The sequence below is a fragment of the Protopterus annectens genome, chromosome 2.part0 (genome assembly GCF_019279795.1).
Source record: "Protopterus annectens isolate FY-2018-M chromosome 2.part0, PAN1.0, whole genome shotgun sequence".
Taxonomy (NCBI): Eukaryota; Metazoa; Chordata; order Ceratodontiformes; family Protopteridae; genus Protopterus; species Protopterus annectens.
The window spans coordinates 761,123,658-761,143,355 of NC_056728.1; the positions used below are offsets into that span (position 1 = coordinate 761,123,658).

Consider the following 19,698-nt stretch of genomic DNA (forward strand, 5'->3'; position numbering starts at 1 on the left):
TGGCCTCTACTTGGGTCACCAACAGTGGCAGTTGGCATCAACACCACATTTCCAACCTGAGAGAGACGTCCAGTGGATATTGGAAAGCAGCAGACTGCGAATGAGCTCTTTTAGCTTTTTTCTTAAGAGGCAGCTGAACTTTGGGGCAGACAGATTTGGCCATGGTACCCTGGGTCAATAATGCTGGTTTACCAGCAAAAAGAAAGGAATGACAAACCACTACAGTCTTTGGGACCAAAGCTTTACAGAGTATGGTCGTGTGTAGCACCCAAACAAAAACAGAAAACAGACACCACAGCTTCCAAAGCAGCAATTTATCTGTGCAGTCCGCTCGACTCAGCACAGCTCCAACAAGATAAAACACTTCCAGCAGCATAAAAAAAAAAAAGTCACAAATGCTCACAGAGCATGAGAAATAATTCTCTGGCACAAGTGTATTCACACCAATTCAGTTATAAATCCACAAGATACAAAACAGAAGTAAAGCGCTTTCACCTAACCAAATGTCAAGGCTTCTTCAGAACAATATTGTTACCTCAAGTCCTACGAATATAGGTGCATATTTTCAATACTACCCTAGTAGTATTTAACACTACCAAATATTTACCTGAAACTTAAAAACTTCCCTTTGTTGCAAGGCACATTAACATTCTAAATTCTTTAAAAAATAGAATAGATGAAATAGAACACACATCATTTAGCCCAGGTTCATTTAAAGCATTGAGCCTGAGCTGCAATTACAATTCTCCAAGTAGTAAAATGTTACTAAATAATTAAGACACCCGTTGTCCTTAAGTTGGTCAATCACAAAATATCCAAATCTATGCCCAGGATTTTTTTTTTCACGTCTATAAAGTGTATTAGTATCTTTTCTATTTTTAAATGTCCCTCTCATGTTTGTACACCCTTTCTTTTACCAATATAATATGCTGAACAGTCAAGGCAGCTGGCGGTATATATGGCCCACTTTGTAAATTATAGTTATATTTTCCTTTTATAACCTTACAAGCATTAAGAATGGACTGGTCCTCCACTAAAATAAAGGGACATTTTACAACAGCCACACTTATGCAGTCCATCCAAAACCCCACCACCATTTTCCTGTTTGTTCAACAGTTTAAAACAAAGATCTTTCCTATAAATCACTGTTGGTATGTCCAATATTTTACTCAAATGGGGGTTGGTGGATATCAACAACCAATTGTATCTCAAAATGGAAGCCAATGCATAACTATCTAAAGAAAAGGTACTTTTAAAAGCCCTATTAAAATTGGTACTTTTGTGCCCATGTATTTCACCAGAATTACCCTCAGAACACAACTACTGCTCGTAGTATCACTGTTCAGTACAACCCCATTGTTACAACATAAGAGTTAAATTTAACCCACTTCTCCTCTTGTGGGTCACCTCATCAAAAATAAGTTAAGAATTCTTTGGGGTACCCCTGCTTCGTGAACATGTTCAATAATATTTTGACATTCATCAATGAAAGCCACCTCATCAGAAATCATTTTTGCCAATCTGACCAATTGGCCTTTCACCACTGATTTCTTCTGGCAATAGGGGGTGGTGGCTATCAACATGTAGGTAACTCTTGGAAAAGGTACTTTTCCGAAAGATATTAGATACAAAAAACAGTTCTTGGTAATCCTAACATCCAAATGCTTAACTCACTATAGTCATGTACAAACTTTAGAAATGGTGTGGTAGAATTAATATACTGAAAAAAAAAATATCAGGTGTTTCCCCGCTTCCCTTCCAGACAAATATATAGTCCAAAAAACGGGTGTAGAACGCAAATCCTGAGTTAAAGGAAGAATTAAAAACTAGATTGATTTTCCCAAAAGCTCATAAGATTTGCGAAACTGGTGGCACATGCTGCCCCCATAGCTACACCCCTCATTTGTCTGAAAAGCTATCCCTCAAAATACAAAAAAATTATTCAACACCATTTCCATTAAAGCACTAATGGTATTTAGGCAATCCTGGGACAAAACACCAATATCAACAAAGGCATTTTCAAACCATCTCACGTGGGATGACTGAATAGAAGTCACACACATCTGTAGTGACCAGAACATATTTAGTCTGAAAAGGCTCCCAATTTTTAAGACAATCCCATGAATCTTTACAAAATCGGGGGCACTAATCCCACAGAAGACTTTACCCAATAATCAATAAATGTAGCAAAATATGTCTTAGACCTATTGTGGAAGGAGGGGGGGGGGTTCTGTATGTTTTTATGGATCTTTGGTATCCCGAATATGCCAGCTATCACCGGCCATTTGTTGTTCAATCATCCAAATCAATCTGGCTTGAAATAACATATCAAGTAACTGAATATTAGTTCTAGCATAAGCAATATTCAGTTCACTTCTGGAAATTTCCTGATATGTATCAGATAGTAACAATTCGTTCATAATCAGTTAGACCCATAACAACCCCTCCCCCCTTAGATTTCATGACACGAATGGTTTTATCATACATAAATTCAAACAGCCGATTTCAACTTCAGTTAAATTAGTAAAATTATTACCGGGCTTACGAAGAACATCCCTAAATTGATTAGAACAACCCTGCTCAAATGTCAATAAAGCCCCATGCACTGGGAGATTAAACTTACTAGACCTTTTTTAAAGCATTATTAGAACATCCACTGTCTGCACCACTTTCATTAGAATTAAACACGGCCAAGTTCAATTTGGAAAATATAAAAAGTTTCAAATTTATTAAGGTTTGGTCAACTTGAGCTCTGTTCGCAGGGATGAACCCAAATCCCTTAGCTAACAAATCCGCATGTTCAGAGAACTCTTTGGCAGAAAAGTTAAAAATAGTAAAATGCATGTTTGAATTCAGTATCTTTTATCAAAAATGGCATCAGTAACAACTGCCCTGCCATCTGCCAGTTATATCGTTTCCATATGGGGCCGTTCTTCCTGTAACCAGTCTTGGATCTCGCACCTTGCCTCTGATAAAAATTCTCACTGTACGCCACAGTGGGAGCAGAATTTGACGACCTTTGAGCTTGTAGACGCTCAGAACGCCTAACTGTAACCGTTCCTCCATCTCCATCCACCTCCCTGGAGGCGTGGTTACTGTCAAAAGGCTCATCTTGTGTTGCCACTGGTTGAAAAGGCGGCTCGTCAACAGGCCCCTCACTGGAAACAGTAGGGTCAGGATAAACACGCCCACTGGCTTATGCTTCAGCATCTCTTTGTAATTTTTCTTCTTCCTTAACATATTCTTTTTGCAATCAGTATCTATTTTTGTAAAGACATCATTGTAATTGAAAGAATATTGAGGAAATAAATAGATCTGACTTAATACGATTATCTAAATTGTCCAGTTCATTAGATAATGTTTTAATACGCTGATAATTGAACTTGATCAGCTGTTGCATCAGCTCACAGCTTGCTTAAATCCCAATCAGCGTTTTATGAAATCCGGAACCCTTCACTCCACTGGGAAAATGCCAAAACCACAGGCCCTTGGGGACCCCATCTGTCCCCCAAACATTCACGTAAATATACATCATCAAGTTGTAACCTCTTGAACTGGCACATTTTAGTCTCAAAGGACCTTTAACTGCTGTTGCAAGGTGCTGAAACAGGCTCTTGAGTTCACATTATTAAACACAACCCTAAACACAACCCCACCTGTAATATTTTAAACTGCTGCTGGAGAACAAACAGGAAAATAGGAGTGGTGGTGGGGTTTTGGATGGAATGCATAAAAGTGTGGCTGTTGTAAAATGTGTCCCTATATTAGTGGGGGACCAGTTCATTCTTAATGGTTATAAGGTTATTATAAAAGGAAAATATAGCTAATACTAAGTGGGCCATATATGCCGCCAGCTGCCTTGACTGTTCAGCATATTATATTGCTAAAACCATTAGAAGGGTAAAAGAAAGGGTGTACGAACATGAGAGGGACATTAAAAAATAGAAAAGACACTAATGCACTTTATAGACATGCGGACAAAAATCCTGGACATAGATTTGGATATTTTGTGATTGACCAACTTAAAAAGGCCGACAGGTGTCCCAATTACTGAGGAACATACTAGTTAGAGAATTGAACTTACAGCTCAGGCTCAATGCTTTAAACGAACCTGGGCTAAATGGTGCGTGTTCTATTTCATCTACTCTATTTTTGAAGAATTAAGAATGTGTGTGCGTCTTGAACAAAGGGAAGTTAGTTTCAAGTTAAATTAGTATTAAATTGTATAATTGTCATGTGACTAATTTTAAATGATATTTAACTGTTCTGGTTGGGCACTTACTTAGTTGAGGATATCTTGATGGATGAAAGCACTAAACTCTTCAGTGTTGTGTTTCACAGTGTGGCTGCGGTTTGTGGTTATTAAAGCCTTTTTTTTTTTTTTTTTTTTTTTTTTTTAAAAAACACCTTTCCACTCCGTTTCCTGGTTAACAGAGGAAGGCTATCAAACCTTTAGTACTCTACTACGACTAATCACTTTTTTTTGGCATTTATTTTTCAATAATTTCTTTCTTCACTACAAAAACCTTAAGACCAATAATCAGTGTAAGGAAAAAAAAAAGTGTCTTCAAGTCAAGATGCATTACCCATTTCTGCTTATGGACAGTAATGGAGTGGCTGTCATATCGGATCTTGATGCAGTTTGGGAAGAAGTGAAGGCGTTGGGGTCAGGTGATCTCAAAGGATACAACCTCAGTGGCCATCGGTTTATTACAGCCAGAACATCTGTCCTTTCATTCTGCAACAACAGAGCAGCCTGTGGGGAAGAACTCACAGGTAGTGGGGAATGGTGCTGGAGAGTGACAACTGCAGAAGGTGGAGGATTATGGCTGACAATGTAAGCCACTAGTGAACTCAAACTAGACAGAAATGGACTGCACATTTCCCATTTGGATCTAAAAGCACTTCTAGGCACAGGTGAACGACTGGTATTCCCTCTGGCTTTAATACCAGCCTTATTTAGCAAATATCGGCTCTGCCCTCCCTCTCCAAGATTACCACCTCCTCCCCAATAAGCTTCCTTTCATTCACCCCCTTCCTTATCAGACCATTCCCCCCCTCTTCCTTTTAAGTCAGAGTAACCTGCAGTCAACACCTAGGAAGTGAGCATATCTAAAGAACAAACTCCTACATAAATTTAAAAGTTGTGGAATTTTTTTTCACTTCACTTACAACATACAAGTGAAGGGAATTGGGCGTATTGAGATTGCAAAAAATACACATTAATAATAGGGCATAAAGTGCGCCTTTTACTTTTGACACCATATTACACAAGCTGTAGAGCTACAAGTAGTGGTCCATTACGCTTAAATCTTTCACACCTAGCTTAAGATGAATTTCAAACTTCCCATTACATAAAACGGCTCCTGCCTGGACAGCCTTCACCAGAGCTAAAATTTAGAGAATACACTTCTAACCTAGCTATAAACAAATTATGTACCTCAGATAGTAAAAGTTACCAAAGAAAGTTAAATACGAAAGTTATTTAGCGCACACACTTCACAATTAATATCGCTAACTATAGTAGACAAAATAACTATAGACTTGTTTGGGCAGATGTGATCCTCTGGGGTGATGCACTCCTGAATGTGCCATCCTTCAGATGAGATGTTCAGACAAAAGATGCCATCTTAACTTGGTGGTAGCTTACAGGTCTCCCCTGAGAGAGAGGCCACCAGACTAGTGGGACTAACCACTCAACGGACAGATGAACGTACAGGCAAGCTAGCTCTGGAAGGTCCACAGGGATTAAAGGACTAGTGATCTGGGTCAGAAATTGCACTGGGTTTTTGTATACAATGCTGCAGTTTCTATGTGTGTAAAATCGAGAGAACCCTTAAAAGAAGGATTTACGAGCATTTATATGAAATTTCTAAAAAGAAGGACACTAATGCTTTCTACAAACATCTTGGCACATGTCCTAATATGCAGTTGAGATTTATGGTTTTAGAGCAAGTTCTGCAGGACAGTAGAGGAGGGGACTGGGAGGCCAAGCTTGAGTATAAGGAGCTGTTGTGGCAACTCAAACTGAATGCCACAAAACCCCCAGGCCTGAATGACAGCGTCAGCATTGCTAGTGTCCTTAAATTAAGAAGGGCTAAATTATAAATTATAAAATTACAATTTATAAAACTACAGTTTTTATGGCTATTTTATACAACAGATACTTATTTATTATCTAATAAATTTCATCACTTTTTGTAGGCATTTTTTGCACAAAGTGTAATGAACACACACACTGTGATTTTATAGGTTCTATTTATTTATTTACCCACTTTAGCTTAGATTTAAAAAAAAAAAGATTTTTAGGATTGTTTAATGATGCATTAATGTTTTTCAATGTTTATCAACTTTTTTTAATGTTTTTCAACATTTTATTGTTCTATAGAAGTGTTTTTATCATTGCATGGCTTACAATTTTTTTAAAAGCATGGCTCAGTGGTTCTGTTTGCACTAGGTTACCAATTAACAATGTATTTGCCCATCAATTTATTTGCCTATCTAAGCTGTTAACACATTTGATCATGTGATATTGAGTGCAAACTCATCTCGAAAAAGCCTGGTACTGATCCAGGCGAAAGCGCTTGATCTTATATGTTTTTTGTCTTTTATTTTGAATAAATTTGGCAGTGAGCTACAGTTGAACTGGTTCGCTTTTCTCCTTTGCTCTCGATTTTGGTATCCAAATGGAATTTACTACTTCAATGTATTACACAAATCAGATCCTGCAAGAATATTCATCAAGCATAGCTTTTTTTTGGAAAGGTTGGGATATCGATCATATTTATGAAGTACAACTTTAATCATCTAAAACCAGAACAGGACTTACCTCTCTGTACAGCATATACAGGATTTCAATCCGATGGAAGCTATGGGAGAACCTAAGTTGTGGGATGTGGAAAAGGGAAGTGTGTACACACATGCACACACCAAATGTTAGCCTCTTCATAACTTGAGCTTACGAGATGCATGGGACAAGCTAAGACTACGAGAAAAACAATGAGGAAATATAGTAAGATGAAATCAGAGCAACTAGTCTTGTTAGGCAAAGCTCCAAACACTGCCGCAAGAAAAAATAAAAGTTATCATAATGTTCCATCTGTGTTGTCCATTTTCATTTTTCCTCAACTCTGTGTTCAAATATCAGTCCATCAGCTCAGTCTGCTCTGAAGGCATTCCACCAGAGGCAGAGGCTGGAGTCTAGCTGTTCAAAAGCAAGGCTCCAAGGGGCAGACACCAGTCCAAAAACTTTTGGGTGGATTGCAACACCTTGGATCTGCCTGGGACGCTACAGCTTCTGGCAGTGAACTCGCTCTTGCAGAAATCCTCTGATCCCACCCAGACCACGTGGCAAACTCCGATCCAAGAATTCCGCAATGGACTGCCAGACTGGAGAAGGAGCCAACAGTGGAACAAAGCTTCCTGACCCGAAAGGGTAGGAGCCGAGAGACCCCCCCCCCCCCACATCTGTATCAGTGCAAAGAGAAATTATCATCCTATCCACAACGGCTTCAATGAGACTCCTGGAAGAAAAACAGGAGGCAATAGAAGGGAATTTTGAACGGTCTCCAAAAAGGGAGATGGGACCCTAGATGGCACCAGGGACAATGGAGAGCGAGTACAGAGTCCTTGGAAGGAGCTTTGGATTAGACAAACTCGGATCCGAAGTGGTCTTTGGGGATCAGAGAGCCAGCTTTGATACAGAAGCCTTCCAATCAAACCTAAGTTTCTTTTTTGAAGGTTCGCAGAAGTTTTTTGAAGTCTCCTTAAAAGTTATCTTAAGATGATCAGCTCTGGTTAATAGTTTCTGGAAAAACCTGTAGGTAGTAAACCTTTTAAGATCAAATTCTTTTTACATTCCGCAATTGTTCACGGTTTGAAATTTTTACAGATAGAACAATCTTTTCAGGTGATCAGGACCCAGGCAATACACACAGATTATGAGCATTTGAGAGTGGAAGCTTATCTCTTATGGCCACACTTCAAACCCTGAACAGCCTTTTTCAGACATCAAGATTTTTTTTTTCTAGAGGAAATATGGGCAAGGAAGGAAAGCAGTACCAACAATGGTATGGAAGAGTACACTAAGTTAAAAGGGATAAAAAAAAAACGGAAAGAGAAATTATACGAAAACACCAACAATGACATATAAACAAGGATACACTGGGAAACGTACACAGCAAAACACAAAACAGGGAAATAATCACTTATCTGAAAAATTGCTCGAGAGCAGAGGAGATCTGGGGTACGTTAGGGGTTGATGCATTGTTGGTAGGGAGAAGCTCGAGAGCTTTTAGGTGACCACGAACTATAGTAACAGCAGAGTTGGATCCAAAAATCGGATCTGAACACAATAATTGATAGATGAATGAAAATTAACATCAGATCTTCTGTCAGGCTTGGGCGACAGAGCTTTAAAACTTAGTCCGACAGCAAAGGATCACTGCAGGCAGCAACTGGTTTTGTCTGTTAAGCCAGGAAACAGACACACAACGATAAGAGTTAAAATCCTAAAGTGATTTTAACTTTGTCCGACATACACAGCACTGGATGAAACTGAATATGATGAAGACATTGAATTTCTTGGGTGGTTTGCATGTTTCATCACTTCTGGACCAGGAAAACAAAATAGTTTGAGGTTTCTTTCACAAGTGTGTAAACAACTATGCTGCATCAACCAGAAATAATTAAAGCATATTTAGTAAGTGCCCACAACAGAGCCTGCACTAACAGACTGAGAAGACTTTGCATGCTCATTATTCACCCCACAAAACTGCCCTCAATTTCCTCAAAAGTGATATTCACACATCATAGCCTACTCCTGATGAAAAATATTTCCTTACTATCACGTATTTATTGTTAGCCCATAAAAAACACAAGTGCCTGTTCTTATGGTAGACCTAAGAACTCTGGTCCAGTGAAGTAAATCAGCACTACTAAGACAGAAGACAAAGTCTTTTAAGACTACAGAGTGGGTCAAAAGGGGTAAAGATGAACCAGAACAAACCAATCTCCTTTCTTCTAGGTCAACTGAATTGCTCAGTCGCAGAGCAGGCAAACGCAGGGGGAAGGAATCAAACCCTGTATTCTTCACTAGAAGTTTAATCCTCTCCTTCAATAGGCAGCACACACCCCTTTCCTTCAATATACAGAGTTATTCAACACCACTTCACAGACTGCATTCACCTCACCTCAACTCCAAGTTCCCTTAAAGAATTATAAGCGCACATCTTTCATGGAGCTTAATAGTTCATTCAATTAAAATACAAAAGTCCATATTTAAATACAAAATCCACATATTACTTCAAAGAAAATTTCAAATGTCAGAAAATTACTTTTAGAAGACACCCTGAAATATATAACTGCAACTGTCTCCTACCCCACAAGCAGGGTTGTCAGACTTCTGAAGGGCCAGGTAGGAACAAAGTCTTTCACGCTTAAAAAAAAAAAAAGTTTTCATTTGGGCAGAACAGCAGGCAGTTCTGCATTAAGCAGAAGTGGCTCCACTTCGCGATTTTAGATTGAATTTAAAATTCACACAGCAGAGCCTCTACTGTTCAATATGGAACAGCTTGCTGTTCCGCAATGAACAGAAGTGGTTCCGCTTTGCAATTTATGACGGGCTCGTATACCGGCATATGGGACTCTGGATTGGGCTGCCAATCCTTGGACAGTCCCACTCAAACAGGGACGTCTGGCAACCCTGCTCACAAGGTTTAAACAAACGAATGGCATAACATGGACTGCAGATTTTAATATTCTACCCCCAATGTGCAGCACCACCACTACAGGTCCATCTAAATGAGCAGGAGTCCATTCCAGTTAGGAACCTGGATCTCCCACAGCATTTACCTGAATCAACAGATTTTTCCCAGAAGAAAATGTTCTGTAACCAAGAGTCCATATCCACAAATATAATTTCTTAAGAGGAGAGCATCTCACCTTCTTTGGTCAATGGCCGTCTCACTACATATTGACGTACATCATCTTCTTTAGACAAGTTGAACAACTTGCGGATTTTGCTAGCTCTCTTTGGACCAAGTCGACGAGGCACCGTACGGTCAGTGAGTCCAGGAATGTCCTTCTCTCCTATTTAAAAAAAAAAAATGTAATCACAAAAAATAGGTCTTGCAATCTTTATCCCCCCTCCACGCAGCTAACATCAGCAGAAATGCTCAGATCAATTCTAAACACACAAATACAGTGAAACAAATTATTTCGAGCGTGTCCGTGTCTAAAAGAGATTTGGTAAATTCTTACCATTATCCAAATCTGAGGTACACCCGAAGTGGGCCATTACCAATTTGTTAACACACTCTTGGGTCCGCAGCCAAACAACTCCAATGGACCCTTATCCCATGGTTCACATCACCCTCCCATTACAAAATGAATTATGTCTATCAACACATATTCAGTCATATTAAAACACATTTATGAAATGTACAATGATACCAAGGTGTGGCTAATTCAGAAACTGTTCAGTAAACAAGACACTGCACTTCAGACATCCACAGCATGCAGAACGCTGCCACAACTGCATAATCACCATGGTGGAGATTTCTAGCTCTTCACAAGAATTTCTGTGGGGTGGGTGGGGGCGTATGCAAGTGATGTAAAGAATGCTTGGTGTAACTTTGCACAAGTGAGTGATAAAGATTTGAGGATATGAAGTACTGCAAAAATCTACTTTTTTTGGTCAAAAAAACACCAAATGAAAAACTATAATCCACAACCAAGATAGCCAGGGATCAAGTTGCTTAAAAAACACAAGGTTCTATTTTATTCATACAGAGAATTATCCTAGTGCCTCAGCTAACAAATAGCCTTTAGGAGTAATCCCTATACTAAAACAGATTCCTTTTAGATAGACCACTCAATTACACAGTTAAGAAGACAATTAACAGATTAGAAGGGATTTCCAATTACTCTCTCTACTCATGCCCCTTGGATGGAGTGCATTGTATTTTAATATAAAAAGAGAGACTTTTTTTTCTCAAATAGTATTTGATTATATATCTCGGACAAAAAAAGGCTCAATTTGCTCCTAAACTAACTTTTAGACCATCCAGATCTCCTTCATGAAATTTATTAAAATGTCCTGCTACTGGACTTCTTAACATCTCTCACATGCTCCTTAATCCTCTCGGCTAAACTTCTTTTACTTTCACCAATATAATGTTTGCCACAAGGGCACTTTAAACTATAAAGAATACCTACACTTATACATGGAAAAGGGCCCTTTTTCATGAAATTTGCCATTTATACTTGGAAAAGTTCCAACCACACATTTGCAAATGGAGCATCCCCCACAGGGCAAGGTGCCTCTCACACTGATCTCCTCTATCCTTTCTTCAAGTGGTCTTCTACAGACACCATGTACTAAGAAGTCTCTAAGACTTCGCCCCCTCTGATAGGAGAGACCAAGTTTAACATCTCTAAAAAATGTAACCTCTCTTCACTACATTCCAGTAGTTTTTCAATTTTTTCCAATTTAGCAGAGAACACAGTATACTTAAAACAATTTTTTTTATCTGAACTCTGCTTATTAAACACTCTACTATTTTTCCTACTGCACCTTTTAAAATTGCACTTCCTGTTTTTAACCTTTTAAAATTGCACTTCCAGTTTTTAACCTTATCATAACCTTCTCTCAAGATGTTCATTATAACCCCTGTTCAAAAACATGGTAACTGCCTTCTGTTCCTCTGTCTCACATTCCTATTTGTCACTACACAATCTACTGATCCCAAGCATCTACCCATAAGGGATAGATGCTAAAGTGTGCTCAGGATGACAACTAGTGGCATGTAGCATTTGATTCCGATGACCAAACTTTCTGAATATTTTTGTTTTTATCTTCCATCAATCATACCTTCAATAATATCCAGGTAATTGACCCAGTCAGGGTACAAAATGCTGAATCCAACTGTTTTGAGCATTATGTCAGCATTTGTGGTGTTAGACTTGCTCCTCCCAGGACCCACACCAAGCACTTCCTGGAAGGACCCCAAAACCCCCCCCCAAACCAAGTTAAAGCCAGCCCCAGAGGTCTGATGTGTTGAAGTTCAACCGTGCTATTCTGATAAAGTGCACAGTATGTAGTACAGTATAAAGGCATTACAGTATGTGGCGGTGTACGTGTTTATATCTATACATGCAATTACATATTATGAACACACATTACATATGCATTTACATACACCTCAATACAATTTTATAAAGCAAAACTAACTAGAAATATATACACAAGTACATATTTTATACATACATGTGTTCACATGTGGAGTGAGTGTAGAAAGGGGTGTGCACACTACAGGGATGTCATGAGCCTGAGAGAACTGTGGTCTTCACTGTGCATGAGGTAATATCAGCACCATGCAGATCCACAAATACCTTACCACACTTTGTTACAGTAAAAGTTTTAAGTAATAAAGTAGCTTCTCCTCCCACTGAGGTCAAATGCCATGCAGCAGATTATAACTTTTTGAAAAACAAAACAAAAAGGAAAAAAAACAAAACCAGCACTCAGGAATGAAGGTAACAGGCTGCAGTCACCAAAACGTTACTTAATAAAACTTGATTAAGTGCTTTTCATCAGAATCTTACAACATACAAAAGCAGGCTTTTAAAACCCCCAATTAACCACCACCCATTTTTAAAGGAAAACATAACCTTTTAAAACTTTAAAGGGATATGAGTTTATTGATTTGACCACCACTAGTTTTTGGAGTTATCACAAAAGGGCTGCTACCAACTATTTGGATGTTTGTCCAAGTAAGGATTATTGTAGGCATAGGCTAGTTAGCAATATTTATAGAAAACCTACCTATTTTAACAGCCACTTCCACTATGACAGTAACCATCCTAACAAGCAGAAGAGGGGTATTGTTATGGAGCAATATATTAGGTTGACCCGTATGTATCTGCCGACTATTTGTTGGTGGAGGAATTTAATAAATTGAAGGCTATATTTATGGCTAGGGGATACCCTAGGTCCCTAATTTGTGAGGTACACCAGGAAACGTTACAAATGAGAGAGGGTGGCAAGTTGTTTCCACTTTTAGGCACTGCTCGAACTCCGTTATGGAGCAGGTTACACTAGGAACCAATGAATCTTGGTTCTTTTACTCAGGAACATGAGGTTGTTACTGGTATATTTTGAGAAAATACTGGGAGGTCACTGGTTTTGTTTTTTGGCACAGTTCTGGTTCTTAGTTTTGACAATGCTATGAGGATCAGTTACCCCACCCCCAGTGTATTTTGTTTTATGATGGCATATTAAACATGTGGAAGTTCAACCAGAATCTTCCACTGCAGGTCAAAATTACTGATAACCAAAACAAACAAACAAAAAAAAAAAACAAAAAAAAAAAAAAAAAAAAAAAGCTGGCAGTGATGCTTTGAAGGTTGTGAAGAAGAGATCTTGCATCCTTTCACAGTTCCAGGTGATCTGCACTGGCTTCTGCACATGTATGGATCAAAGCAAGTCTGTTTTTACTTGCACATGTTATTAATGTATTTACGCACGTATGTCTATATATATATATATATATATATATATATATATATATATATATATATATATATATAGTGCGTGGGTACTTTAACTTGAAAATTTCATGACAGACTTCATATCACAAGTATGAATTACTGCAATAATTTTAATGGGATGCAACAACTATGCCACCTGCTAAAACCTTACGCTCAATAAAGCTTTTAAATTGTTTCTATAGGGTCTCATAGGATGGGTTGACTCATTAAGAGACATGCTGAACTAGTTATCAAGGTTGCTACTGGTACATGCTTAAGATTTGAAGTGTTTGGTTTTATTAATGCAAGGCTTGTATTACTGCAGAAATTTAATAGAAGTTGGTACCAAACCATATAGTACAGTCTCCATCTAAAAATATGGCTTAGATAGCTTTTGATATGGCTACATAACAGCTGGACTCAAATGACAAGCCCAAATGCCAAACCACCATCACTTCCACCCTACAAATTGTATAAAGACTTCCACATAGTTAAGACAGCTAATCATTTGTTGTGCAGTTCACAAACACCAGCATGTCATTAAGAATTAGATTCCTAGACAACTGAGGGTTTACTGCTGGGCAACCTACAATGTATTCTGGCACTGGGTTTGGGATATATACAGGAAAAAAATTGCTCTGAAAATACAGCTACTTATCAAGCGCCAAGAAAACACCACCCTTGCATTTTTTTATGGCCTGGGCTAATTTGATACACAGCTCAAGAAATAAGGCTTACTGAGGTCCAAGTCTCCATTAACTCTGCAGTTCTATTAAAGAACAATGTTATCTCAGAAAAAACTTCTGCAGAGTTTACAAAACTGCAAAAGTATATGCCATAACAGCATACTGATACATGAAAGGAATGAACATCACTCAGGAAAGATAAAATTAGTTAAAACTGCTCCCTACTATTACAGGAAAAAAAGCATCCATTAGGAAATAAATTAAGAATTCAAACTGAGCAGCAGGAAAAAAAAGCATCCATTAGGAAATAAATTAAGAATTCAAACAGAGCAGCAGTAAGACTGACCTTAAGACTTTTTTTTGGGGGGGGGGGGGGGACGACTACAGATAGGAGGTATGAAGTACACTTCTAACAGAGGTCACACGTTTATTAAAGTTAAGCTTATCAATCAAGCTTAGTAAAGGATTCATAGGCAAGTACAAGGTTAGCTGCACTTGCGTGCCCATCTTAAGCCTAGACAATTCCACTTTCAAAGGTGAAAATCAAACCATGTAGTGAAATAAACACTTTAACCAAAACTCCAACTCCCCCCAACTCCCCCCATCTCACTATGAATCCACCGTAAATTATGAAGCTCGTTTCTACTCCCTTTCCACAACTGAAGCACCATAAAAGGATAGCATCACTACAAAAAAAAAAAAAAATTTTCAAAGTGGTGTGTTGTATACCAAAATGGTCTTGGGGGTTCCCATAATTTTGTTTGGAAATGTGTCAGCTTCCTCTACTGTACAGCAAGACAAAAAGTACAGTTTTGTACCTACCATAAATGTAGATGTTCGAAGATCCACATTGCTGCAGTCCTTACATATGGGTAGTCCGCTGTCCTCGGTCGGCCCGAATACCAAAGTATTAGGCTGACGTCGGTCATGGGCACTCAGAACTGACATCAGAGCGTCAGGGTATAAAAGCGCACGACCGACGTCATATCCTCAGTCTTTTCTTGCCCCAGATGTCAGAAGGCCCTAAAAGAAAGGCCACAGCCCAAAAACAGGATACCTCCCAAAAACCTGCCCAACAACAACCATCACCCAAACCATATAACCATGCCAAAGTACAGCAGGGAAGGAGGGAGGGTAAATTGGACTGCAGCAATGTGGATCTTCGAACATCTACATTTATGGTAGGTACAAAACTGTACTATGTTCTTCATCTCACATTGCTGCAGTCCTTACATATGGGTAGAATCCCAAAGCAGAGGTAAAGGGAGGATGGCAAAATCATAAAGCATTAGGGGCTGCTAAAATGCCTTGCAATATTGCAGTGGCAAATCCAGCCCTAGACTTAGAATAAAGAGGAAGGTGGTAATGTTTAGAAAAAGTATGTACTGAACTCCAAGTGGCTGCTTCCAAAATATCCTTTGTAGCTACCCCTCTTAGAAAGGCAGTAGAAGTGGCAGTAGCTCTAGTGGAATGAGGTCTGATTTCAGCCGGAATCTCCTTACCATGATGGGAATAACAGAAAGAAATACAAAAACCAATCCACTTAGAAATAGTTTGTTTTGACACAGGTTTTCCCTGAGAACCCAAAGCAAAAGAAACAAACAACTGCTGAGACTGCCTGAACCCCTTGGTTCTGCTCAAATAATAACGCAACTGCCTGTGAATATCCAAGATATGCAAAATCTTCTCCCCTTTATTTTGGGGGTTTGCATAGAAAGTAGGCAAATGAATAGTTTGGTTCAAGGCCACACTAGAAACCACTTTAGGCATAAAGGAAGGATTAGTACGCAAAGATACCCTATCCTTATGGAAAATCAGGAAAGGATCCACTGCCATAAGGGCCTGCAATTCAGAAACCCTTCTTGCAGAGGTAATGGCCAACAAAAAAGCAGTCTTCCATGATAAATACTTTAACTCGGCAGTAGCTGCAGGCTCAAAAGGTTGTAGAGTAAGTTTTTCCAACACAAAATTGAGATCCCAAGCAGGAGTAGGAGCTCTACGTGGGGGTCTTATGTTCTTTGCCCCTCTAAGAAATTGCTTAAACAAAGGATGAGAAAATAAAGGAGGGTCACAGTCATAGTGAGCAGAAATGGCTGCAGCATGAACCTTTATCGAGGAGAAAGGCAAACCCTTGTCCAATAACTCAGTAAGATATTGAAGAGAAACACTTAAATCAGGCTTGGAAACATCAAAGTCCTTTGCTTTGCTCCAAATAAAAAATCTCCTCCATTTATCAGCGTAAACCTTCCTTGTACTAGGCCTTCCGGCCTCCAAAATAACATTCAAAACTTGTTGTGGAAGCTGAGACCCTCCAGGGTCTAAAACAGAATATGCCAGGCTGTTAGATGCAGAGACTGAATCTTGACATTGAGGAAGTGATTGCCCTCCCGAGACAAAAGATGCGGAATCAAAGGCAGAGGCCATGGAGGCTCCCGTACTAAACTCCTCAGTAGTGGGTACCAGTGCTGTCGAGGCCAATCCGGCGCTATCAGAATCATGGATGGCTTGTCTTCTCTGGCCTTCAAGAGTACCTTGGGAATGAGAGGGAGAGGTGGAAAGGCGTAGACATGAAGATTGCTCCAACTGAATGATAGAGCATCCACCTTCCAAGCTATGGAGTGAAACATTTTTGTGCAAAACTTTGGCAACTGGTAATTTAGTGGAGAAGCGAACAGATCTATGTCTGGAGTCCCCCATAACACTGCCAACTTTTGAAATACATGAGGATCCAGTTTCCACTCGTGAGGATCCACTATTTGTCTGCTCAACACATCTGCTAAGGAGTTCTGTGCTCCTGGTAGAAACCTTGCCTGAAGATTGAGGTGTAAACTGAGAGCAGTCTCCCACAAAATCATCGCTTGCCTGCAAAGAGGGTACGAATGGGTTCCCCCTTGCTTGTTGATGTACCACATGACAGTAGTGTTGTCTGTTTGAATCAACACCTGCCCTGGGAGAAGTAAATCCTTGAAAGCCATCAATGCAAATTGGCTAACATCTCCTTCAAGTTGATATGCAAATGTTGAAGTCTGACAGGCCACGTGTCTTGCACCCATTTTCCATTGAGGTGTGCTCCCCAAGCCTTGTCCGAGGCATCTGTCGTTAGAATCTGACTCGCCTCTGGTCGGGTCACAGATAGTCCCTTGTTTAGGTGACATTCCTGAGCCCACCACAAAAATTCCTTCTGAATGCAAGGTATTATCTGAATGACAGTGTCCAGATCTTGGCAGTGTTGTGTCCATACATTTTTGAGATACCATTGAAGCTTCCTCATATGCAGTTTGGCATTGGGAAGCACCAGAATACAAGATGCCATGAACCCCAAGGCTTGAAGGACTGTCCTTGCAGTCAGCCTGGACTGTAGAGACATTTGATGGAAATAAAGAGAAAGGCTTCTTTGTTTGTCCGGGGTCAAAAAAGCCATCTGGGAAGCTGTATTCAGTCTCACACCCAGAAAGCACATGTCCTGAGAGGGTACTAGACTGGACTTTGTTTCGTTCACAGAATACCCTAGGCATCTTAACACTACCATCACATACTGTAGATGATGAAGAAGTTCGTCCTTGTCTTGTGCAATAATCAGGCAATCGTCCAAATAAGGATAAATCTGTATGCCTCTTAACCTGAAAAAGGCTATCACTGGAGCCAGAAACTTTGTGAACACACTGGGCGCAGTAGATAAGCCAAAGGGCAATGCAGAGAACTGATAATGTAAATTTCCAGCCCGAAAACGCAGATACCTCCTGCAACTGGGGCCTGATGGGAACATGAAGATAAGCCTCTTTGAGATCCAGAGTTACCATCCAGTGATCTTTTCCCAACAGAGGTAAAAGCTGTTGTAACGTCAGCATTTTGAACTTTGGAATGTCCAGATAAGTGTTGAGGATAGATAAATCCAAAATTGGTCTCCACGTGTTCCCTTTCTCCACGTGTTCCCTTTCTTTGGTACTGGAAACAGGCAAGAGTAAAATCCTAGGCCCACTTCTGACAGAGGAACTGGCTGTATAGCTCTTATTTGAAGAAGTAAAGAAATCTGCTTGTGAGCCTCTATCCTTTGCTGAGGAGGAACGTCTGGCATGCCTTTGAAAGGAGGCAATGTATGGAAATAGAACTTGTAGCCTCGGTTTATAATGTCCAATACCCATTTGTCCTGGGTGACTAAAAGCCAGTTTTGCTTGAAAAGTGCTAACTTTCCTCCCAAAGGAGCTGCCAGGCAAGAAGAATCTGGCAGCGGAAAATGCAGGTCATTGGGCCTGTTTATGAAAGGACTGGCCCCTGCCCTCACCTGCAGATTGTGCAGGCGAACTCCAAGTTCTAGGCCTGAATGTACTGTGAGCTCTGCCCCTGCCACGTCTAGATCTACCCCTAGACTGAGAATCAGAAGAAGGGTACGTCCACCCCTTAGCAGGCCAATTTCTACTAAACTTTGGCGGTTGCACCTGCAAAAAATCTTTAACAGTCTGCATAGACTTAGCCTTGTCTTCCATTTTCTTCAAAACCGACTCCACAGGGGGACCAAACAAAACTTCAGACTGTAAAGGGTCATCCAGAATTCTAGTCTTAACATGCTCGGACAAATTCTGATCCTTAAGCCAGGCGTGCCTACGAAGAACTGAACCAGTGGCAGCCACCCTAGAAGAGGCCTGTACAGCATCAAAACCACATTGCAAAGAATGCTTACCCACCTGTTCAGAGACATGTACTAAATCCTGCAATTCTTTACACTCTATACCCTCTGCCAAAGCATCCACTTTAGATTTTAGCTGAGAAAGGAGAAAATTCTGATACTTCAACATATGAAACTGGCAATTTAAAGCCCTCATTGCTAAAGTAGAAGAGGTATACACCTTCTTACCCCATCTATCCAAAGCTCTAGCTTCCTTATCTAGAGGAACCGGATTCTTTACAACAGAGGCTCTAACACCCTTAGGCCCCTGACTAATAGTTTCTGGGTCCGCCCTAGGACTCTTATACAGATATTTATGAGCCTCAGGCACCCTGTAATATCTGTCCGGTTTAACTGGCAGGAGGCAAAGAATCTGGATTAAGGGAAGCCTCCGAGAAAACATCTTGAACATCCAAAACAGGGGGTATAGCCAAGGGTCTATGCTGTGGTAAAAACAAGAATTCCCTAAGCCTCTTCCGTGAATCAGAGAAATCCTGTCCTTCCCACTTAAAATGCTCCCTCATGGAATGCAGAGTTTCTGAAAATGAAAAATCCTCTGGAGGAGAAGCAGAAGGAGTGGAATCCTCTGCATCAGAATCCGAATAAGGATGAAAATCTAGAATATCTTCAGCAGAAGACTCCATCTGAGGCCTGATCCAAACTTTCCAACTCTGGCTCCACCCTAGGCCTCTTATCAGGAGGGGGCATAGAACCTCTAATTAAAGTAATCAAATCTTCTGCCATTTTAAGCATGTGCTTTTTAGGCACAGACCCTGAAGTACCTGCAGGGAAGGCAAAACAGACCTGCCCTTAGAAGAA

General features: G+C 39.9%; 1 protein-coding gene across 1 annotated transcript in view; it reads right to left on the reverse strand.

Annotated features, from left to right (window-relative positions):
* The window catches only part of RPS6 (ribosomal protein S6), a 69,055-nt gene that overhangs the window by 14,550 nt on the left and 34,807 nt on the right, over window positions 1-19,698 (reverse strand). The window contains exon 4 of the mRNA XM_044061075.1: window positions 9,943-10,089. Coding sequence (XP_043917010.1) covers window positions 9,943-10,089 — 147 coding nt within the window. The remainder of the gene's footprint in view (window positions 1-9,942; window positions 10,090-19,698) is intronic.